Raw genomic sequence first — 26301 nt, 5'->3', positions numbered from 1 at the left:
TTTTGATGTTTTTTGTGCGCTGTACAGTGTACACTCCAGTGAATATGCTGAAAAACAGGCGATGTAAGTTTGAACACTTATTCCGGTTCCATCCGTATTTAGCGAGCATAAAAGGCGCTCTTGGGATGACCGTACACGAAAATGTTGACTGGAATGAATATGAATAGATTTTTTTTAATGCGCTGTACAAAAAGTTACGTGTCAAGAGGCATATACAACCACTTAATACAATTACACCCGTTCTGGAACGCAACATAAAAAAATATATATGCGAACGTTTGCTCTTTGTTTTTTTTTATGATTTTCGGTTTGGATTTTGCATGCACATACCAAATGAATCCCAAGCTGCGTCAACAGCAATTGTTACAAATTATTGACAATAAATTATAATATTCAAAGACACATGACTCTTTAAATTTATATGCATGAATAAATTTCAGCCCACAAACAATGAGCACAAAAAATGAGCAGCCAGCCCAACTCATTTCGCTCTCATTCGCTTATTATCCGCTCTGATATGTTGCAAATACTTCTCCGTCTTGTTTGGTTCTTTTGTCGGATGCGAAAGAAATGATGATGCAAAAAAAGGAAAAAGACCCAGGCATTATGAATTTTTGGCTAATTCAACTGCGGAATTTGAAATTTAGACGGAAATTTGAATATTTCGAGTAAAAAACACTTGAAAATCATTCACATTTCAATGCAAAACTCTAATATTTACAACTTTTACATGAGTTTTGCTTTAACAATTTCGAGAATGGCCTTTTGACATTCCGACAATAAAAAATGAAATGCTTTTACCACACCATTCCATGTAGAATTATCCTAATTACCATAAAACTGTAGCATTTTGATGTGTAACTTATTGCATTTATTTGGATGCATTTGTCTGAATGCATATTTATCAAAATGTGCCTTTTAATCTGAATACACATCATAATTTTCGTCGCCGTTATGAGCACACAGCTATAAAAGTCACATCGAGAGCATGAAAAAATGTAAATTTTTCGTCGACCTTTGTTGTCGTTTATATATGTACGATGCAATGTTTCCAAATGTATGTGGAAATTACCATATGCTGCTCCGGCTCTTTCGCTCATTCGGACGCCTCAAAAATTCGATTTGAATAATCAGTGACTGTCGTCGGGCTCATTTTCTATTCATAAAATCATTTAAGCTGTCCGATTCACCGAATTAGTCTCGTTGGCAAACTTACATCTATACGTAAAATGTTATTTCCATTGAATTATGGCCATGTTGACCGTTTGCTATTTGCATAGCGTGACCAAAATGTCATAATTCGTGTTTTATAAACACAAACTGCATATGAAAAATCAAACTGAGCAAAGGAGTATGAAAATCATTTTAAATTGCTATTCGCACTCGATATATACCTCACACAGTTCGGGCACTTTTTTGTTTCTCGAGAAGCCATATGATTCAGTTATGGATTACAATTGTTTTTTGTTCGATGGATAGCGCATAGCGTGTGTGTTTGTGTATGCCATAGAACGCGCGCGGTACTAATCAATTTAAACAGTAGAAGCACATTGTGTGTACGTGCCTATAAGCATTTCGCTTTTGGTGAAGAGTCAAAATTTTGTTTGCGGAAATTCGGAATATAACGAAAAACGGTAACCATTTTATTTATTCTTTTGCCATAGTCATCACACGAAATCTATTTTCTGGCATTGTTTTAGGCATCGAGCCAGAAGTGCAGGAGTTCGTTGTTTCGTATTTTGATTGCAAAACCAGCTATAAACACAATTTTATGCTGAATTGTTGCGCTTATCATCGATAAACAAAATTTTCATTTTAGTTCTGTTGTGAGGCTGAAATGCAAAACATCGCGATCCCTGTTCGAGAGAGGCGAACAACCAGCGCAAATTCAACACGTTCACGCGAGTTACAGCTTAGCGAAATGTAAACAATAAATGAAAACTTTTATCGAACACATTTTGTGCCATAAACTCGCGCGAATTGTATTGAAGACAGAAAAAGAAATTGGTTGAAATGCGAAAATCGAGTTTTGCAATCGAGGGATTAGAGAATAAACAATAAGTGCGCTGTGTGTGAGAATAGATAAATAGACATATACAAGACTGCGGCATAATTGTGCTCGATTCGAAATCGCCGCCGTATTCAATATCACCATCGGTGAACGGCAATCGAGCGAAACGGATTCGATTTAATGAGCAAAACTGAAGAACGCGATTGCATATTTTCAATCGAGTCAAACGGCGAAGGTGTTTGCAACACGAAGGAATTAGCTATAGCAACTATCCTTTGTGATGATGATAATTAGAAGGAATGAATAATTTACATTCTTGCATATTACATTTATTGATGTTTACGCAAGGTTTACGCAGTTTTTTTAAAACGTTAACGACCATTGTTACGTTCACCTTCTATATCTTTTATTACCTGATTTTCGCCCATGGTGTGCAGAGCGATAATGTAAATATGACGATGGTTGATGTTATTGCTAATGTTACTTACTGCATTATTAGAATGTAATTTATGCATTTTCATGTTAACTCAGAGAGAGAGAGAGCGGGAGTCAATTGAGGCCTTTGTGTGTCTTTTTATGCAAAACACCATTTAGATACACACACACACACGCATGTACCTAATTCTTGAATGACGCATTCTGTGCGAAATGGTTGTTTGTGTGTTACCTTTGCTCCACAAATAAATTCCTTTTGGCACACAATTCTCCAAACATACATTATCGCATGGCATTTACAATGGCTCGGAAAGGTGATGATATCGTACACGTAATGTGATAGTAAATGTTCCTTTTTGAAAACGCAGCCTCAGCGTTTTTCTAAATATAGATAAAAACCGCACAACGATATGCAATGCACAATGGATTCATATATGAGAGAGAATTTATACGATCCAGCAACACGATAACATGACTATCGCACTTCGATATGATTTATATGTTTCAATGGCTTTTGCGATGAAATTGCGCTCATAAGTCATCGTCTACAATGCAATCGTCGGCTTATGTTTGTTGAATAGATTTTGAATATCACGAAGGTCATACAACCTCTTTTCTTTATCAGTCGCTGTTGTTCGTGAGATATTTGTTTATTGTCTTCAACAACACGGAATTTATTTTTCGAAATGTTTCTTCATGCATTGATTTTCAATTTTATCTTAAAATGATATGAACTTCCATCGAAATCTATATTGAACCATTTTCCAAATGATATTCCGATCATCGAAGTCATTTCATTAGTTTTGTCGTCTAGAACGTGAATATTCTCATGAGAAGTTCATTGTTTTCTTCATTATCATCAACTAAATGAAAGAGTATTCAAGTTCATTTCAAATAAAGAGAGTCCATTCATTGCATTAATGGATTCGGTGTTTCTAGTATTTGCTCAAGACATCGAAATTGTTCGGTTCTTTGCTTTGGTCGGTCGTTCTTATTGAGCACGGTTACATATTAAAAGTGCACAACAGAAAAGGAGAAAAATAGATTTAAAACACACGTACGTTAAATCGAACGTTATTCAAACAAACGATGTGACACATACACACTCTTCGACCGGTGTAGAATGGTTTAACGAACTTTTGATACTTATTCAGACGAATCGGATGCATTCAATTTAATAATTACAAAGCAACACACACTAAATGGTAAAAAATATTACAAAATATTATTGGAAAATGTGTGAGAGAGAAAAATTTGAAGTGCTTTTCGTACAACCGCATTGAGAAATTATTGAGTATTCATTTAGTTTAAAAACGATCGCATATCGGTTTATTGCATTTTGTGGTTATTCAGCGCACAATCCAAGGCACAATCACAGAAAAAAAAACCATCTGCAAGTATGTAAGGGAAAAAATATCAATAGTCCATCGATAGACTCACGACTTCGGTTCTTTTGTGTGTGTGTGTGTGTGTGTATGATGCACAATGCGCCGTTTGTTTACGTTATCGTTTTTGCTGGCAGAATACATGCAGTGAATAGATAATATGGCAACATGAAAACTATCATCTCAAAAATGTTCGTTGCGAAGACAAAAAATACACACAATTGTCTCCGTGAAATATTTCGATTTAATCTCGGATTTCGTGGCATATTCTTGGCCAAACTCTATCGATTTCTTTTCTTTCTTTCACTTTATTAAATCGAAGTGATTCGATAACGTCTCCAACATCAAGAATGGCAATCGACGATTTTTTTTTATTCTTTAGAAATTTTTTTCCACTCCAACAAATGCAACTCAACGTATTGATTTATTTTTGTTCATAACATTGAATGCCAAATGGATTTATCGCATTTTCACACTTAAAATGTTTTCTACGCTTTGCCAAGAGTGAAATCATTGAAAATGTAATTATTCATTGCAAGCCAAGTGTTCACCGTAATTCGAACTCATTTCGTCAAGAGTATTTAATGGAAAAAAAAATGATTTTCACTATAATTATTGCAATTTCTCACAAAAGTTTTAGTTCAATTTCTTTCTTACTTTTCCTGTGACTTTTTTAATAGAAAATCATATCAAACAACTTTTTTATATCAATTTAAATAGATAAACTTGGTGTAACTTCTTCACTGACTTCTAAACTTGCCAACTTAATTTTAGTATTCGTATGTTCATTTTGAAGAAGACGCTTGCAAGTTGATTGCAAAAATGTCATGTCTTGACTCGGAAACCTAAAGGCATTGTTAAATGTTCATATTTAACTTTATTCTTCTACGTGTTCAACTTTTCTACATGCAATTGTTCGTACGAGCGTCGTGTGTGCAATTTTTTCTGTGTGTATTGCACTTGTTGCTGCACTTGAAACGTTGTACGTTGCCATCACTCGACAAAACAAATCTTTTCGACATTTCAATTTTTCATTGGGGAATTGATACAATGTTTGCTTTTGTTACAAACCATTGGTAAGAAAAAGGCATTGCTTGTGTGATTTGGCTGTGATCATGTGGCAACAAGCGTGTATTCACTTCATTTCAATCGAAATAATACTTAAACTTTCAATTCGCATAGTTTACGATTCATTTGAGAATAACGATGAACATTCAATGCCAAAGACCAACAACCAATTTCACTCACTAATAATTCATACATTTCTATATCGATGCCACCGCTGACGCCGTCGTCGCTTGTTACTTTTTAACTCTGGGCGTTCACTGAACGCACAATAGCATTTGTTTTAATTTTATATCCAAGTGCATCAGATCATGCAATCTATTTTAATTTTGTTTTACTTTCGACAGCACTGAATCCAAGCGCATTGCCAATTCGCGTGCTGTCGAATCAGAAGAAAAAAATATTGATGTGTGATAATAATATGCATTAAAGTCTAGATCAGGGCTAGGCAGATTTCAAGGCCCTTTGGTGGGGTTTGGATAGTTCGAATAGAGCTTGATGTTTTTTTAATCCACAATGCCTAACCAGTAACAATCAGCGTATCACAAAATGTGTTCAAAATTTCTACTGGACGTGACAGAGGGTTCCAAAATAACATATTTCCATTTTTTTGCCTAAATTGCTATGGAGTCTACATACAAAGTTTTGAAGTCCCAAACAATATTTTGTGAATTGTGTTTTGCAAGACCCTGCTTAAGTTGAAACAGCAGGATTTTTTTTACTCTTTGCCGAAGAGCTCGATTTTTATCTGCTTCAATAAATTGTCTATTTCTTCTTCATTTTCCCATAAATTTTCCGTTCAGTATTTGTTTCGGGGCAATCCTCCGATAAATTTCCATACATCGAACGTATTTCGCATGCAAAAGGAGTCATGTTCGGTTCAATGTGTTTCAATTATTATCGTCAGCACATTTCAGCTTCTGACATTGACTTTAAACCGAAAATAGAAAAGATTGTTTTTTTTTTCATTCATTCATTTTTGCCTTTGTCGTTGATGCATGCAAAAGCCAGAAAATAAAAAAAAACGTGTTAAATCAATAAAATGTTATGGTTTTAGCACATTTCTTCTCGACTATTTTGTTTAACACATTCTCTGTGAAATGAAGGCACTTTACTTTACGAGCATGAAATAACAAGAAATCGCAAAGTTTCATCAAACAAGATGGGAAAAACCCCCATTTAAAATTAAAGTGCATAATGAACGAAATGGAATTAGCACTTTTGGCCATTTCATAAATTCACAGTCGTTTTCCAAATTAAAAAAATGAAAAACGTGAAGAATTAATGCGAAAAACTTTTCGATGTGACGGAAATTTCAAGTGGCACATTTTCATATTCATGACCTTATGACCATTTGCAATGCTCTGAATTTTTAATGAAAACCAATAATTTTTTTTTGTTTCCAACGGTGTGTGTCATCGCCGCAATTTACTTCGTCAGTTACAGAATTTTGCGATCGGTGGTTAGAATGAAAGCAAATTGAAATTGGAAAAATGTGGTTTTCTGTTTTTAATTTCAGTGGGCGATAATTCAATTTTCATGTTATTGAACCATTCCATTAATCATTTCGTCAATAATCGTTTTTTCTTTCGATAAACTTCGTCTTGATGTGAAACCACTTATTGATACTATATCTTGAACGAATAACAGTGGAAACAGATATGTGATAAGAACAGTGGAAAAGAATTGATATTGCTGGTGGGTCTGATTCGTTCTCAAAACAAACGTATAGCATGAATCGAAACGACGATGGTGCGAATATTGAAAATATCCAAACTAAATTATACAATACGCACAGCATGTGTCCAACGACCTTAAGATCATATTGAAAGACTCTAATGTCTATTCACTTCTTTCCATCCACTATTCTATGCCAGAATATTAAATTTATGTTCAGTTCCAGTTTTTTTTTAATTTTTGTTTGTTTTACCATGCTCGTTGATTTTCGAATTTCATTTCCATATTTATTTCATTTTTTTCGGGTTATACACATTCAACTCGAAAATATGTTCATCTGTGACTTTTATCAGTTTATTTCTTATTTCATCTTAAGAATAGTGGCTTTTGATTGCGTTTTCAACATTGAGATTAACTTCTTGATAAAAATTTCAAAATAATTTTCACCAAAGGTGTAAATAATAATCTTGTATCAACACAGATTTGGATATCGGTGTTGTGCGGTCGAAAAACAAATCAACCGAACCGAAATTTAACTGAAGTGTGAACTCAACCAGACCGAAACTCTATATAGTCTACCTGATTAGTAAATCGAACACATGCCTATAAGTGGTCATTGTATTGATGCGGGAAAAATGTGTTTTTATCTCTCACTTGATCGCATTCCGAATATGAGTAAGCCGGTAGCCAGTTTTATGGATAATCAAAAAATGATGGAGTTTTATCATTTTAAAATCATAAATGCCGCGTCGAACTCACCAATGATTTCTCTGAAGAAGAAATAAGCCGCAACATCACACCACATTTTTTTTATTAAGAATATATTTTGTTGTTGTTTCGACATCTATTCGAAATAATAGAAGTCGATGGGATCGACAAAACTCGCCCGCCTTTTTATTGTTTGTATATTGCTATAAAATACAATTTATTGTTGGACTTAGTGTTGTTCAAATATGCATTTCTTTGTTGTCTCGATTTGTGTGTGGTAATACATAAACAAAATATGGCAATCGAATTGCCAACCATCTTGGCGGCATCTTTTATTCCATCTTTGATGCGCATACAGCGAACCAATTACTATTATTGATACTTCGCTAATTAATACTGGCCGTTTTTTCTACGTACGTGTTACAATATTTGGCTTATTATAACCAGTTAAATTCTTTAAGTGCAATTTGTGTTAATACAAGTAAGTTCTGACTCAGGCATTTCCGCCCCAGCACAGTATGATTCGTTTGTCGGAAATACTTGAACAGCGATAATTGAATACAAAACGTCTTCAGCAAAAAAAGGAGCTTCAGTATGATGAATCAATTTATTTCATTATAAGTTTATTATGACATTGTAAATGGTAACTTGCAGCCAAAGCACAACAACTGTGTGCTGGAAAAAGTTTGCCATTCTCATCGATACATAGTTATAAAATGTTCTACAAGTGCTCTCTGCGTTCGAATCATTCATTGGAATAGGGGGTATACCCCCCTTAAATCTTCCGAGCTACCTCCCCAGGCGAAAGTTGAGTATTCCAAATTGTACTACCGACTGATGGATGTATTAAATGAAAGTTGTATGGAATCTCAGTCAATTCAAGCCGAGTATTCCCTTCGATTTTCCAGGGTTTTTCATTAACGGATTCCCATTCCCTCCCCATTTCAACGATGCCATTTATAGTTCGAATGAATAATACACCAGAGCAAAAATCAAATTTTTCAATTTTTGTTTGTTTTGCAATATTCCGAAATATTATGAATCGTCTATCAAAAGCGCAAGCGAATCTGCCATTTTGCAAAATGTCTTCATTAATTTCAATTAAAATAGAGGAGTTCATGATGTTCGATCACATTTCAGTGAGAGCGTGTGCATTAAGTGGTCCGCATATATTTTGAAGTTTGTTTATTCAAACTGATTTTCAATTAACAACGATGTTTCAAACCACGAACATACAAGCACTTGAACACTTCAACCGCAACTTCCAATTGCGAACATTAATCGAGTTTCACTCAAACATCATGAAATGAAATATGCGTATCGGCGAAATTGCCGTTTTCAAGGAAAAAAAACGGGGGTTTGCAATGAATTTACGACAACGAAAAGGAGCCGGAGCTAATAGTATACGTCTTCAGACTAGCAAAGAATTGGCACAAAACAAATTTATGCGTAGCTGGTCGTATCAACGAGACGCCATCGATTACTTTATTTGGTCAATTTACAGCGTTTTGTAAACTTCGCATTTGCGCTACTGCAAATAATAATAATAAAATAAATATATTTTAAATGCGATTATTCAGACACGCAAAAAGTATACAGCGAAACTGATTCGAGACTTATATGGCGAAAATCGAGCAAAAATCTGTCTCTCCTTTGAAATTGGCACTGGTGACCGCGGATTTTTTTTTTCTGAATTCATACCGACTCATTGCATTGGAAAAAGAAATATTTTCAATTCATAAACTGTAAACAATGGATTTTTAACCGGCGAATGTCATTGACTTATAAGTCGGCGTGATCAAATTTGAAACGAACATCCACTGTGGTCATTTTCGAACCTGTTCTCATTTAAACCATCAACATTTATGATCATTTCGTTTTTCGATCTCGTTTGTTTTTCTTTTTTATATTCACCATTTGATGATAAGATTTATACGAGTTTGGCTAATGTGAATCGATTGATGTGTGATGCAAAGAAAACACATCCATTAAACTTGGGTGTCAAGTCAATCTAAAGAACCATTCATAAATAGCTGGATTGAATAGCTTTTCAGCTCAATCGAATCGTTTTGTTATTTCTTCATCGACTTTGAAATCAAGCCATTTAAAAGTGATGTCGCAACAGCGGCAAAAACTAAAATAGAATCAAACGTATTTTATTCTTATTTATTCATCTCATTTGCATAGCATCTTTTTGTGTGTGTCTTCATTCTTATTAACAATGTTTTTGTAACTCAACTTTTTTGTATCTTAATTTTCCGCGTTTTTTTCGCGCTTCATTCACAGTTTGACAATGTCAACAATTGCCTGAATACATTGCATACACTTGCCGTGGGTGGTCTCGATGAAATTACAACGAACGACATATGCACCGGTAAACTGCGGTCGATATTAGGTTTGTTCTATGCTTTAAGTGTGTACAAACAAGCGTCCAAACAGAAAACGAGTGGCGTCTCCATCAACAAGCAACTAACACAAGCTCCAGAAGCAGCGGCACAACTGCAGCCGACACACCAACCACTCACTCAGCAAACACAACTTGGACTTCAACCGAACGCTGTAAATGCTTCCAACGAAATGCTGAATAGGTAAGTGCATTCAGCTTTTCTCCTCCATTTGATTTTTTTTCTTCAAAAAGAAGACTTTTATTAAAAGAAAAGTGGGACTTTTGATTAGATGATTTTTGGTATAAACGTCAGGAGTTTTTAAAAACCACCATATCATGAAAAAGCACAAATCATTGACTTTTTCTCTTATTTTTATAATGAAAGATGTTGCAAATAAGTATGATTCAGTATTTGCAAACTAGTATTCTATGAAATACTATTGTCATTTAAAAAATAAAAAATATATTTCATTCTTTCAATAGAGTTCAAACTATTCAGTTGTTTTATTATCCAACAGGGTTATGGGCCCAGACTACGCTATTTAAAACAAAAGAATAAAGTTAAGAACAAAAAAAAAAAAATTAAATTGATTGAATCACAAAATGGAGAAAAGTCCAAAAATTGAAAAATTAAATAATACAAATTATTATACATGGAAATACAAAATTGAATTATTATTAATCAACCAAGGAGTATGGACTGTTATTAGAGATGAACTACCAAGTACGACACGACAAATTCGAGAATGGCGTAAAAAGGATGACATAGCAAGATCCCTAATTGGCCTAAATGTTGAAGACAGTCAATTGGTACACATCAGAGGCAAGACAACAGCATTAGAAACTTGGAACGAATTGAGAAATGTACATGAAAAAGATACACTTACAAACAGAATATCTTTGTACAAGAAAATTGCATTACTTCGAATGAACGAAAATGAAAAAATTGAAAATCATTTAAATCAACTAAGTGAACTATTTCAAAAATTGTCTGATCTTGGTGATGTACCATCTGAACAATGGAAAATAGGAATGGTATTTGCGAGCTTACCATCAACTTACTCAACGCTTGTAACAGCCTTGGAAGCACGATCTGAAAGGGATTTGAAGTGGAGTTTGGTGTATACAAAATTATTGGATGAGTATCAAAGACAACACGAAACATTGAAACATCATGAAGAAAGAGTGCTGAAAACTACACACAAAAGCTACTGTAACTTCTGTAAGAAGAAAGGACATGAAATGGACAATTGCTTCAAATTAAAACGATTTCAACAGTTTGAAGAATTCGAAAAATATTTGGAACAACAACGAAAAATTGAAAAAGATGAATTGGTAATTAACGAAATTCATAGTGACAACGAAAAAGAAGAAGAAGTGATATTAAATATAAAAGAAAATGATAACCGTGATTTGTAAAATTGGACCATTGATTCGGGAACAACAAGACACATTTGCAATAACAGAAAAATGTTTAAAGACCTGAAGAAACTTGAAACTCCGCTTGAACTAACTTTACCCAATGGACAAAAAGTATTTGCGAAGAATCAAGGAACTTGTTCAATCAAAATTTTGGATGAAAACGGCAAATCAAAGAAAATACAAATAACAAACGTAGTATACGTGCCAGAATTAAAACAAAATCTACTGTCAGTAACAAAAATAAATCAAATGGGATACATAGTTTTATTTGATGAGAATCGTTGTGAAATACGTAAAAAGAACAAAGTAGTGGCTACTGCGAAATTAAAGGGAGGTTTATACAAATTGTGTATTGAGAAAAAAGAAAGAGAAAAGAAAAATGATGAAGAAAACATTTGTGAAATTTTGACAAATTTTGTAATAAAATGATGTTTCCAAATTTACTGAATCAAGGGGGAAATGTTGCAAATAAGTATGATTCAGTATTTGCAAACTAGTATTCTATGAAATACTATTGTCATTTAAAAAATAAAAAATATATTTCATTCTTTCAATAGAGTTCAAACTATTCAGTTGTTTTATTATCCAACAAAAGATAAATGAATTTTTGTAGTGAATAGAATTTATACGAAGTAAAAATTGGAACTAAATGAAAACATGTATTCTATTTCGTATTTTTTCGTCCGGGTTTCGGCAGTTATTTAGGACTTTTTATTTTTACACTTTCTAACACACTAGTAAGGATTTGAAAATTCTATCTTTGATGATATTAACTTCAAGATGGTTCAGACGACATTTTTCTTCAGTTATAATCTCTTTTGCTCAAATTTCTCAAAATAAATAAATGCATCATAATTGTGATTTCATTTGTATTGATTTTAATCAAGACCACGAAAAATGAATTCAAATCTATCTCAAAATCGATTGATTGTTGCGCTAAATGTCCCGAATCAAAATTCGAAAATTGTATAATTATGAGATACATTCTGCACACAAGCAAGCCTTAGGTATGCACTCAATGCATTCTGAACCAATTCTTATTCTAATGCACATTTATGGAATTAACGTTAACACAACCATTTAAAATCGATAACTGAAAATGCCTATTGAATAAATAGTAAAAAATGTAATAAAAAAATCAATTGCTTTTGCTCTTGCTCATATAATTCTTATACGGTTTTATTTTCTCTTTCGTCTTTCATTTCCATTGTACATTGTTTTATATATGTGAGGGAGATAGCGATAAGTATTAATAAAATATTTCAATTGAACGTTATAAAGAAGAAAAAAAGATCAACTGAAACCGAGCTATACTATATATTTTCACAAGCATTTTTTTTTCTCTCAAGATTATTGTTTTTTATCGCATCAAAGTCGGAACTATTTGAACGTGTGTGATTAGATATGGAGACATCTTCATGAAATGAAATAAAGTAAATACAATACAATTCATTAGAATGTGTGTTTGGTTGTTAAATGAAAATTTGACCAAAATTAATCGAATAAGACTATTCGAAATGTGATTGATCAATACCGAATATGGAATAAATTTTATTGACATCATAGACGAGTTAAATGTGCGACGAGTTAAAAATAAGAAAGTCTGGTTATTTTAATGGGTCAAAATCACTTATCGTAAATTCAGTTGGAATATCATTTTTGAATTTGTCAACAAAAAAACAGGTCTTTTGATTCAATGACCTTGAAATATCAGTTCAGGCTAAAGAGGAAAAGAAACGAAAAGGAACAAAACAAAGAATAAAATACTTACATATGTGTATGTATTTCATTATTCGTCGATCTTATATATACGATAGCATGAACAAACATCATTGAGAAACATCGTTTCATACATTTCCTTATCACCAAACGCACGGACAATATTGGATGATGGTTCGCCGCCTTGTTTTTGAAGTAATATATCATTTGCCAATGACATCACACTTTTCACCGTACGTCCATCCAATGTTTCGTCATCAAATTCTTTGCCCAATTCAAATTCGATTTCTGCTTTTCTGAATGGTGGTGTGGTGATCAATTTGTATTTATTTCCATCGCCTTTTTTCAATTCAATGTATGGTATGATTTGCGTATAATTTCTACGAAGGACATCACCAACACCGAGCACCTTCAAATACTCGTCAAAGTTGTATGATTCATGGTATCTATACCGTTTGCCTTCCCAAATTTCCTTGGCTGTAAAAGAAACGAAAATTAAACATGACTACAATAAGATAAGTACACTTTGAATTTGAAAAGTATGCTATGTACTTTTTGACATTTACGAATATTTTCGTAATCATAAATTGTTGATTTCATTATTGAACATTAAATTGATTGACGAACAAGTGACATTTATATATATCATTTTAAAATTACCAGCAGCAACAGCTACACAAAGTGCGATCAAAGGGATGGTGAACTTCATTTTCGATGTTTTCTATTGTATGATTGAACAACGACTGATTAAGTAGACGCAGAACTGTGTGAAGTGACAATACATTCAAAAAATACTGTAACATCTGACCCATCGTGTATATTTGCGTAGAAGGTGGATCTAAAAGAAATGAGCAAAACAATACATTTCACATTTTTATTTTCACACTCACACGTCTCTCCATTAGTGAGATCAAGTTATTGGTTTACTTGGATTTTTTTTTGCTTGCGACCTAAGAATCGTACATGTCATCACCTGAAATTGTGCTGATGATCCAAAACATGTAAAAAGTTGTGCTCGAAATGTGCTGGCGAATGCAATTGGTGTCAGGACTTGTGCTCATCCGAGTGACGAGCACTATTCGTTGAAAGTCGAAAAAATACGATTGGAAGTGATTTTGGAGCACCTCAACTGTACCTTATTTTTACACACTAGTAAGGATTTGAAAGAAGTGACTCCAACATCTTTGATAATATTAACTTCAAAATTGTCCAGCCGACATTTTTCGTTAGTGAAAATTTCTGCTGCTCAAATTTCATAAAATAGATAAATGCATCATAATTGTGATTTCATTTGTATTGATTATAATCGAGACCACGAAAAATGAATTCCAATTTATCCCAAAATCGATTGAAATAACAAACATGATTCAGCATCATCGGCACAATATGTGATGTTGCGCTAAATCTCCCGAATCGAAATTCTATCACGCTACCAAATGCCTTCGATAAGAAAACGTATTGAAAAAAGACTGCACTGCAGATTGAAATGATTGTGAGCGTTTAATCAAAATAAATGTTCGTTCCATCGTCTGAATTACCTGCCACGCCCTTGGCATGAGTGCCATAACATGAACATTACGATGCAATTCTGCATGTGTTCGTTAGGCTGCCTTTTATCAAAAATGGTGTACTGCATCAATATAAATTAGATTTATTGTTTCGCTTTCTCCTCACCGTAAATCGTTGTACTCAATCAAACAAACGATTCATGGGCCCGAGTCGTAAAAACATCATATTAGCCACATTAACATGAGGGAAATGCCTGCAATTTAGTGATAAATGAAGTAGCTAGGCTAGTTGGTGCAGGGAAATGCGTTTCCACTTCGGATAAATGTCACTGCAAAGGCAGGCGAAGGCGGTTGCTGTGAAGTAAAAAGACGATAACATTTATTGACACGTGTCGTGTTAAACGGAATCGTATTCCAAGTGTCTATCCAGACTAATTTTTAATGGTTTTTCCGCACGCGGCAACTTGTTTCACAATATTGTATTCGTATTCTTTTGCTTAAGTAACTCGTGATATCGTATCACGATATAGGGTTACCAATTGTGACGAAGAAGAATGAATGAAAACAACAAGAATTATTAGACAATTTTCCGAATGAAAATGCGAAAACGTATTGTTCGATTCCGTAGTTTGAATAAAAAAAGGGGGAATCAATTTAATGGAATTATATACCTATTCAAAGAATCAATTGCAATCTATTCTCACGTGAATTGCGTGCATGTTGTGTGTAGGTTGCCGCATTAATATCTCATACGATGAAGATGAAGTTGATCGAATTTTAATTTAAACTCGTTTCTTCCATTCATCTTGTGTTAATAATTCATTTACGATGTGAAAAATAGCCATACACGAAACATTCACATTTGAATTATTGGCACATTAACGTAACAAATAACATGATATTTCGGTTCGTAAATCAAAATATTATGATTGCATTTCGTTTTGTTTGGATATATTGTCTTTTATCGGTTTGGTTTTTGATGATGATTATTTTTGGTTACCCTTCCATTGAGACGCAAGCGATAAACACACACAGCGATAAAATAGGAAAAATACAAGACATTAGAGACGTAAGTAAAAGCAATTGTATAAAAATAGAGACAACGGCGATGGCGGCATGCGTTTTAAATCTTTCTTCATTCACCGCACACCCAGTTTATACATAAACAACATTTCATCAATCTCATCTTTCGCGTCTACATCGAAATCATTGATGCACTGAACTATGCATGTTCGGTGTTCACCGTATGCTCCAATAAAATGAAACATCGTAAAACGTTTATAATATAATCTTTATTCACCGCCAAAACTGGCTGAATCATAGTTTTGAGTTTGTACATATCTTTATACATGTATTGGTGGAGAAAAGGTTTGTATCAATGATGCAATATACATCTGATCACCATTAAAAACCACATCTTTTCAATAATGAGTTATAATATAAAATAATTTACGGGTTTGAATAGGTGAAAAATAGATCAATGAAATAGATAAATAGCTAATAGTAAAAAATTTCAAATTGCACTCGGATACAATTAGTCAAAGCGGTAGATATAAATAAATAGAATAAATATCACAATGAATCACATTAGATCGTTCAAAAAAACAGTATTATGGTTAGACACCAATGACAAGTTGGAAAAGTGTTCATCACTTAAAGCTAAAAGTCGATTTTTGAATGTTGATCTGTTCGTTTGCGTAGAAAAAAGTTCGTGGACTTTATTTGACATTTTGCACATTTGATTAAGCGGCACAGTTGGATTGATTCTTAATAATTTGTCGTTGATTTTGAAATATTCGATATTTCTCAGGTTGCGTTCATTTTGATTTATAGCAATCTCCATTTTAAGCGATGGGCAATGAATCTTATTATGCAGTAGATCGAATATGTATAAAATTGAGGCATTTATACGGCGTCTTTGAAGTGACTGCATATTGAGCTTGCCTAGACGAGTGCTGTACGATGAAATTTTAAAGTTGTTTGAAATATTTGGATATTCTTTGAGTGCGAACATTGTGAATTGACGCAGGCATGACTCGATTTTGTTTTTGTGTATGCCATGATACGGTAGCCATACCAAACTGGCATATTCCAAAATTGACTGTACAAGTGCACAGTAAAGAGATTTCAGAGTATGGACATCAGGAATATCGTAGCAGAATCGCTTCACAAATCCGAGTGCTGATGTCGCTTTGGCCACAATAGAATCGATGTGCTTGATGAAGTTGAGTTTGTTGTCGAAGATGACTCCCAAATCTCTTTGCTCACTCACTCTTTTAAAATTATGATTGCCGTAAGAGTACGAATTTATTATTTTGTCTCTTTTTTTCGATATGGACATGATCGAGCATTTGTCCAGGTTCAAATGCAGTTTGTTGTTGTCACACCACATCCCTAACTTGTCGATTGCTGATTGAAGTTTGGATGTATCGTTGATATTGGCGATTGATGTTGCTAATTTCAAATCGTCGGCGAATAGAGAGATAAAGATATCGTCGTCTTTGATGGCATTTACGATATCATTAATAAAAAGGAGAAATAGTGTGGGGCCCAAGTGGCTTCCTTGAGGCACCCCAGAGTTTACGACAAACTCGCTTGAGTCCATCTGTCCATATTTAACGAATTGACGACGATTCGACAAATACGATTTAATCCATTCAATTAAGTTTGGTGGCAGGTGGAAACTTTGCAATTTTGAGATCAGAATCGAATGATCAACGATGTCGAATGCTTTGCTGAAGTCAGTGTAGAGAACTTCTACCTGCTTATCGTCGTTCAGTGCTTTGATGGAATAGTGCGAAAATTCCAGTAAATTTGACGACGTTGAGCGGCCTTTCATAAAACCGTGTTGTTGGGGTACGATTTTATCTGCCACCATTTTACTGAGCTCCAAATTGATCAAATATTCGAAAAATTTGGCTATCGTTGGCAATTTGGCAATGCAACGATAGTTTTCAACGTTTGATCGCGATCCTTTCTTGAAGATTGGTCCGACACTATAGCGCTTCCATCCAGTGGGAAAATTTCCAGTGGAGAGCGATTCGTTAAAAATAGTTGAAAGTGGCTCATACAGTACATCATTTAACACGATCGGAAATGAATAAAACCGAATTTGTATATCAAACGTGCTTATAATGTACTCGATTTCTCTTCTTTTCAACTCTATAAGAGATACAATGGAACTCTTTATTTGAATTACAAACAACGGTTGAACCGAATTTATTGAACTTTTTTTTTTTTTAAATACAAATTAGGTTTTAAGAAAAATTGAATAAATTTGGTTCAAGAACCTTGAGCAAATGGTCAATTCATCATTAATTTGAAAAAAAAAACCATAATTTTAAGAAACTCATAAGATTAAGGTACTGCATAGGTTCTGACCAGGGGTCTAAAGGGGAAACGATTTGAAATGACCTCTTTTTTTTGAAAAATTGAAATTGTGGAAACACCTGCCCCTTAATCGCCACGCTATGTCAGACGCTATGAAGCTGTGATATCTAAAAAAATATATTCTCAAACTGGAATAGACAAAACTGAGGAAATGTTGTCCATTTAGAAGAAAGATAATAACAAACGTGTGATTTTTCAAAAACTTTAATATTCCCAGCCAAATAGTCTCATTTCCTGGCTCGATAATTTTATTGCTAAGTAAGCTTTTATTGCCAAAACTGGACCTACATCTTCGCGGATACGTCTTGTGCAACTGACGTAAAGAAAAATGCATGAACCAGACCATGAATGTTGGCAATCAACATTTTATTCTTCTTTAAACATATGCATTAAGCTATAAAACCGTCAAGAATTCCAATTCGAATTTCAAATGTGTTTCAATTCAACGGCGATGGAATCTCGTGAAATGCATAAAAGCATAATACGATTTTGTGCTAAAAATAGTCAATATTAACCCATGGCCGGAAAGCTGTATGTTGAAAAATTCGGCAACAAAATCTTTGCTATTAGAGAATCTAATGCAATCGAACGGTGTTATGGTATGAGTTAAAATGCATATAATTTAGAAATTATTCCGCTCAACATTTCTCAAGTGAAATATGTAATTATTTGTTGTTTTGCCGACCAACATTCTGTGTTCATTGCAAATTGTGAAGAATTTATTTTGTAGTCTCGACCATGTTAAATTTTATGTAATAAAATGGTCCTTATCGTTTGCCAGTTAAAACTTCTGCGACTATTTTGATCAAGCCGAACAATCTTGTTATATTTGAATCATTCAAGCCAACTGGTAGTGCTTCGTTTGGGATAAAATTAATGTATTTATGACGAAGGCACGTGTTATATATATGAATATACAGATTTTGTATAGAGATTCAGTCACATATTATGAATCAGAACACAAAAAAAGAGATTGAGTATGCGTATAACAATGCCAATGCATATATTAAAGCCGATTTGAATGAAGTCATTCAACTGTTGATCATTCATACTTTGCATTGATTTGTGACCGCGACACACTCGAAATCCTTTCAAAATCCTGCATTCTTTTGGTTTCATGCTTTTAAATATTTCATTTTCGTTTCACATTTTTCTTGTAATTCCGACGTGAGTACATCATTCATTTAGGTTTTTTTCGTCGATACTCGGATGATTTCGCCATTCACCGTCAATCTTCTGGTCTCAAGTGCTACTTGTATAATGAAAAACAATAAAGAGAATACATAAAAATCAACTTGAGCGGAACGATATTCTACATTGTCGACGCTAACTGTGGCCAAATAAAAATTAATGAATCTGATTAAATCTAGTCACTTTGGTTGTTCATTAATTTTTTTTTGTATGATTCAAAATACACAACGTATAAAAGACACAATTTGAAAGTAAGCCCAATACATTTTGAAAATCGTAATGGCCATCCCATATCAATGTCCCGAAAATTGGATTTTCATTCTGAAAATTGGATTTTTTGTATTTTTCCGCTTTGGGAAAATAAACTGCTTTGGATATTTGTTTTATTCGCCATTTCCACTCAGACTCACAATGAATTGATAACATCTTCAATGTGAACAATTTCATTTATCGCCTACGTTTGTATACGTTTGTATAGTAAGGTACGTTGATTTTTTTCGAACCCCTTTAATGTTCAAGTACTGAAAAGGAAGCAATCTTGACGATTATCTTAATACCATCGAAGCGTTCAATTTTATCAGTTTCATTTCCTTTTTTCACCTCCAAATGTGTTGGCACTCTTAAAAGTCTATTTTTTTCAATAACCAGAAGTAAATTTGGTTCGGTATTGATTTTCAAATAAAAATAGCTATTGTATTAGGATATTAGAATAAAATCCTTTTGGTTTAACCTTTAATCAATTTAGAAGATCTTAACAGATATTTGATTACCCTGGCAGAATGGAATGGGCAAGCATTTTTACCATTCTTCGTCCGTAACGTGAAGTAAAAATTATGAAAATGCTTGTTGTGATCGTAAATCGGATGTATATTCGAATGTCCGCACATGTGAAAGCTTTCACATGTGCGGACGTTCGAATATACATCCCGTAAATCCCTTATAAACATGAAAAAAAATATTGAAAAACAAAAACAAATGATGATTAATCTCTTGTGTATAGTACGTGACTAGTTTTGATGGAATATAAAATATCGATATTCCATTATAGTCTTCAGTTGATTTCTATATGCCCATTTGAAAAGTTGTAAATTTTTTTGAGGAAAATGTTGCGGAAGAAAATTTACATGATCATTTTGTTGGTCATTTCACATCAATTGGCAGTTTCTTGCACTCAAGCAATTAACGTAATGGTGTCACCGATGAAACCATTTGCATTTTATGAAAATGAATCGCCCAAAGGCTTGGATGTTGACATTATTAAAACCTTTGCTCAAAAATATAAACTGAAGGTTAATTTCTTCAAAGCAAATGAAACCTATAAAGAAGTTTTCAGTACAGTCGAATATACGAAAGTATTTTTAAAGTCGACAGAGTCTTTGTAAGTATTTCGTTAGTTTGATTTTTCGTCTGATTCATTGAAATTTGATCATTTGTAGCAAAATCGACATTTTCATTGGTGCTTTGGAAGAAAACATGATAACAAAACAGTTTTCTGTCGCTACGGAGAGCTATTATCAAGACAGTTTGACATGGTGTGTCCAGAAGAGCAAACCGATCCCCTTATGGAAAAATATGTTCCATTTTTGCAATGATCCACTAATTTATATTATATACACCATGGTGGGTATTGTAACTATATGGTTTGCATCATATTTTCAACAATGGGAACCAAAACAAAAGAATTGGGATTGGAATCAAATTTTCTTTGAAGGATTTCGTGGCATGTTAGGCCTTTCGATTACTTTTAATCCAAAACGTTTCAACCTTCGTTTGGGATTCTGGTTCTTTTTAATGTCTTCAATAATATTAGCAACTCTTTTCAACACTGTAATTATAAATATAATTACAAATCCAATTCTTAGTCTGCAAGTGAATTCGATTCGAGAGATAATTGATGGTGAATTTGCTTTGGTTGGCGATCAATTTACACTTCGAAAAATTTCACAAGAAAATCAGGTATATAATTGCAGTCAAATTACAGTGTCTTTTCATTGAAACGTATTTTTATTAAACTTTTTCTCAAATACAGTCCTATCCAATGCGATCATTGGATCAATTTAAAATGGTTTACCAGCCAAGTGATTACATTGATCAACTCGAATGGAACGATAAACTTGCTATTGCAGTTTCTCGTGAACTATCGCGGTCGCCTATTGGTAAAGAAAATGACTCAAGTTTGAAAATCTACTGCTTCGGACATCCCAATAATATCTACGAGTATCCATTAAAGGTGTTGATGCATAAAAACTTTTCATACGCAAAGGAATTGAATACATTCATTCGGTTTGCCAGAGAGTGTGGCCTTATTGATAAATGGCTAAAAGAATATCGTCCATTTGAGAAAGAGAAACCACAATTGAAGTACGAAAATTTTAAGATAGGTTATCTCGCATTCATTTTTATACTTTATTTTGTTTTGAATATGGCAGCCTCTGGCACTGTAATTATTGAGACAATTGTTCATAAAAAAATGCGTGCAACAAAATCTGCATCATTTTGGCGATATATTCATATGTACATTAGTCCTGAGCGGTTTATTCACTTGAATGATTACTCTCATCAGAAGTTTTTTGCAAGAAATTAGCGTGCATGCATAAGAAAAGGGCTCGAACATAAATAATAGATTTAAATAACAACTGATTCTTGTTGCTATGCTACTTAAAAAGCATTTTGTGTGAAAATTAGATAAGAAATATAATTGTGATTGTTTTTAAAGTATGCACCTTCATTGATTCAGAGAATTTCATTGAATATTCGATAACATTGGCTTGTAGCATAGCAAGTGTCCATTTTTCCGATTTTTTTTTTATTCAAATCCTCTGGGTCACATTTTATGTCCATTTGGAAATCATTAACATTCCCAGCAGACATTAGGTTTGAGCTATGGATATAGGCGCCATTTAACTCGTTTTAATTCGTTTGTGCATGTTGTGTGTTATTTTCTACATCTCTCTCGTACTCACATTCAAATGTACAAAAGAATAGTAGGCTATCATATTCCTACTCAGTGTTACACACAGCACACGAATTAAATAGCGCCTATGAATAGCACCTATGAAATAACAGCCGCTATATGCATAGCTCGAGCCTAATGTCTGATTCCCAGTAAAAAAAGAACAAAGTAGGCAACATTGAAATGAAATTAAAAACGGAAAATGAAGAACCTCAATAAATAAAATGTCTTACATCAGTAAGATGAACTTTTCCGCACTGTGATCCACACCATGCATTTATTACAAATCTTTTACTCAAAGAATTCACGAAAAAACTGAATCTGACATTAGTTTTACGATAAAAATCATTTTCGAAGCACTTTTCATACAAAAACTACTAAAAATGGGAATTTCTGTATCGGAGCTATGCCTTTATGATATCTTTATCATGTAAAAATTTGCGGAGGTTATTTTTTTCACAAAAAGTTAACATTCTGAACGTTTGAAGAAATTTAGGGATACTTCCTATACAAAATTTCGTTTTTGAGCAAAAAATCCAAAATTTTGTTCGGGAGGTACCTCTAATATGCATTGTAATGTCTTAAACTCTCGGAATGGTATTTTCGTGTGATGAAAATAACCTGTGCAAACTTTCAGCTCATTACGATATCAAAAAGGCATGGCTTTTTTTTCATAGACAAATCCAATTTTTTTGAAATTTTTGTATGAAGTGTGACGAAAGTTATTTGTATCGCAAAATTAACGTCATATTCGGTTTTCTCGTACCCAAAAATCCCCCAATACATATTTTTGAGTGTTTAAGAATACATTAAATATCACTTTTGGAAGAAAAATTGAATTTTTCCCATGGATACCCATGGGCATCACACCAGACATGATACGTTACTCTAACAACCAAAGTCGCTCAAAATCCAATGGTTTCTATTCCTCGGCACCCCCAATCATCCTGTGAAGTCAGATTTTGAATTATTTTTCTTGTTTGAAAGTTAACTTCGCACATACATTTGGACATCGAAAAAACGCTAGATTCGTGTTCCCTGGCCCCGAAAACACCCAGAAACACATTTTTGATGGGTGTTAATTTTTCGACCGATTCCAATACTTTACCTTACAATGTGTGTGTGGAAAAGTAATATGACCAACTCAATTGTAATTGTGCACCTCTAGAATATTGTGTAACTAGCGCACACACAGAAAAATATGCAATGAAAACTAGATGACATGCCATCTTAAATTCGGAACTAGTTGAAAATCCGTCTAAAATTGTATTTGTCCATTTAATTTTCATACAAAATATCGTTTTTGTTTATTCTCTTTTGTGCGGATCTTCTTCGTTTCTGTCTATTATTGCAAAAAAATTGAAAATCTCTGTGAACTATTCGAAGTTTTTGGTTTTTTTGATATCTTTGTTGGTATATTGGAAAATGGATCTTCGCCTTTCTTGGGTTTTCTTTGGACGCGCATACAATCCGAGAAATATGGATTCCGAGATACCCAAAATAACAAATTATTTTGACGATATAACGGCCCCATAAATCCATGTTGCTATGCATGAGGAATTGAATTTTCGGTGAAATCAGGCCACTACTGATATAACTACTTTTATAATTAACCTCTTGAGTATGACATTTTTCTTCTCGAAATTATATAACAATGAATATATCTGAACCCCGTACTCGCATTGATTGGTCATAAAAAACACGTGCCTAAATAAAATGATAGTATCGTTATTCAATAGGGAATTTTATTTCTGATGGTTTAACATGATGATTAGAATAGAGCTGATATAAAACGACTACAGCCCAGTTTTTCCAGTCAGTTCTATCTGCACCTTCTGAAGATAAAAACAGTCAAAATGTTATTGAAAATATGTTTGTTCATAATTATATCGGCCACTTTAGTTGGAGCACATAATTTAAATCAATCCAACTCATCAAAATCAATTCAAAAGATCAAAGTCATGGTGCAGTTCCATTTATCATTCATGGTAGAAATTCGCCGAAAGGATTGGATGTAAACATAATCGAAGCTTTTGCAAAAAAGCATAAATTGCAAGTTGAATATGTCATGACAAACCAAACTCTACGAGAAATATTTGACTCTGACAATTTTATTAAAAGTTTTCTACAAACCACTCAAGATTCGTAAGTTTTGACATTAAAATAAAGGAAACAATGATTGATTGAAGATGAATTTCAGCAACATTGACATATTTATCGGTGGACTAGAAGAAAATGTAATAACGAAAAAGTATTTGACCGCAACTCATTATTACTATCATGACAAATTAACGTGGTGCGTTCAAAAGAGCAAATTGATCCCTTTGTGGCGAAATATTCTCTATGGTTGCAGAGATCCGCTTGTTTATATAGTAACGTCTTCGTTTCTTATATTGCTATTAATCCTTGCATACATTGGCGAACAACTTGAACCACAGCGTCACCAAAAATGGGATTGGAATAAATTTTGGTTGAACGGGCTTCGTGCATATTTAGGCTTTCCATGCACCTACAATCCAGTAAACAATACCTGTCGAATTGGTTATACGTTGGTCCTATATGGAGGAATAGTATTTGTAACAGTCTTGAATTCAGCTGCTATTCAAATTCTTGTTATAAACATCTTCAATCCACAAGTACAAACCGTTCAAGAGATAATCGACGGTAAATTTGCTTTATTCGGAAATCAATTTGTTTTACGGAAAATTATGCAACAGAATATGGTAATATGATTCAATTCACACAGAAAAACATAAGCATAAAATAAGCTACTTTTGTGACCTTTTCACATTCAGACTTATCCACGCGAATCATTGATCAAATTCAAAGTAGTTGAAGACCCAAGTGATTATTTTGACCAATTAGAATGGAATAACAAAGTAGCAGTTGCTGCCTCGTACGAAGAGTCGCGGTCCAATACAAATAATGTTGATTTCAAAAAGGGTATTTACTGTTTCGGACATGAAAATATGATTTATGAATTTTCGTTGAAAATGTTGGTCCGGAGAAATTTCCCACTCTTATCAGATCTGAACAATGTCATACGATATGCGAGTGAAGGTGACCTAATCAACAGATGGCTGAAGAGTTATCGCTCATTATCAGAGAAAAAAGTTCGAATTGAATACACGGACTTTAAGCTCGAAAGCATTTATTTCTTATTTGTCATTTACATGATTACAATAACGTTGGCCTGTGCGATGGTTATTATAGAAAGAAAAACTTTTCAAAAAGCACGTGCACCGGATGCAACATCATTTTGGCGATATGTCGAAATGATTATAGATCCATATCGTTACTTTTTCCTAAAGACTGGGGGTTTTGACAAATATACCTTATGGGAGTTGTTAAAATCTTGAAAGAATAAGGACAATGAACGTAGCAGTGATCTGGGTAGTATAATAGTTGAATGTAGTATGTAGCACATTTCTCTCTTCACTTGAATTTCACATTAGTCCTGAGCGATCTATTTTTTTGAATGATTACACTCACTCTGACAAATTATGGAAGAAAAGATTTTGCAAATGGAAAAAATTGAGTCAAACAAATAACTCGTGAATGAAAGGTGTGTAGCGACATTATTTATTGTATGAAATTTGGTAATTTACGTGTATTTTCAAATAATTGAAAAAAGTATGAAACTTTTATTTTGTTTTGTAGCGATATAAAAAATGGACCATACGAACATGTGAATTTTAATCCACTACCGGGAATGATCAGGAGAACCAAACAGGCAGTAAAAAGAGCAGGTGAAATTTTCACCGATGAAACATTTTTCACTTTGAAACTATGTATAGTCGTTTTCAACAAGATCTGTTACAGCGAACTGTCAAAATTTCATACAATGATTTTTGGATAGAATAGATCCGTAAGATCTCCGCAAGATCCGGATCCAAGCGTGCGTACGTAGCCGCGTGATACATACATTCCTTACTCCGTAATGCTATGGCATGCGAATCAAAGAAGGGGAAATAAGAATAACGAATTTGCGTGCGTATTATATATGTATGCATCATGCGGCAGCGTACGCACGCTTGGATCTGGATCTTGCGGAGATCTTACGCATCTATCCTATCTAAAAATCATTGTATGCAAAATTTTGAACAAACAACATACCCTCAACAAAATTCAAACCAAATTGACACGTTTAACTAAGGAGCCTTGTGTACTTTTGAATGGAAATGCGTTCCGAAATTCATTGTATTAGTTTGACAACACAGATCCTTTTGGAAACGACCATACATGTATCAAATCCATCAATACCAAGATTGTACACTCAAGTGAAATTACATAAACCTGGTTTAAAAATGCGTCCAATAACACCAAACAACAATGCTCCAACCGAACGACTAGCAATTTGGCTTTTGGAAAAATTCAAATCTCTACCAATTCAATTTGAATCAGCATCGGTAAAAAACTCGATCGATTTGGTGAATAAAATCAAAAACACA

At 33.6% G+C, this 26301-nt stretch overlaps 2 protein-coding genes across 6 annotated transcripts in view; one reads left to right on the top strand and one right to left on the bottom strand.

Moving 5' to 3' along the window:
• The window catches only part of LOC116337173 (protein sickie), a 246185-nt gene that overhangs the window by 134477 nt on the left and 85407 nt on the right, over positions 1-26301 (top strand). For all 5 annotated transcript variants that reach the window (XM_031761547.1, XM_031761546.1, XM_031761549.1 and 2 more), the window contains one exon: positions 9568-9869. In XM_031761547.1, the coding sequence (XP_031617407.1) occupies positions 9568-9869 (302 nt within the window). The remainder of the gene's footprint in view (positions 1-9567; positions 9870-26301) is intronic.
• On the bottom strand, positions 12244-13540 carry LOC116337183 (probable fatty acid-binding protein). Its single transcript, XM_031761566.1, has 3 exons — positions 13469-13540; positions 12861-13285; positions 12244-12503 (listed from the first exon to the last, which is right to left on the bottom strand). Exons 1-2 carry the CDS (start codon positions 13515-13517, stop codon positions 12879-12881), a joined length of 456 nt encoding a protein of 151 aa, XP_031617426.1. The 5' UTR covers positions 13518-13540; the 3' UTR covers positions 12244-12503; positions 12861-12878.

The sequence above is a fragment of the Contarinia nasturtii genome, unplaced genomic scaffold, assembly GCF_009176525.2.
Source record: "Contarinia nasturtii isolate CC-2019 unplaced genomic scaffold, AAFC_CNas_1.1 Cnas_scaffold_220, whole genome shotgun sequence".
Lineage (NCBI taxonomy): Eukaryota > Metazoa > Arthropoda > Insecta > Diptera > Cecidomyiidae > Contarinia > Contarinia nasturtii.
Note: the sequence above shows the minus strand (reverse complement) of the source record. Positions and strands in the feature narration are given on the sequence as shown.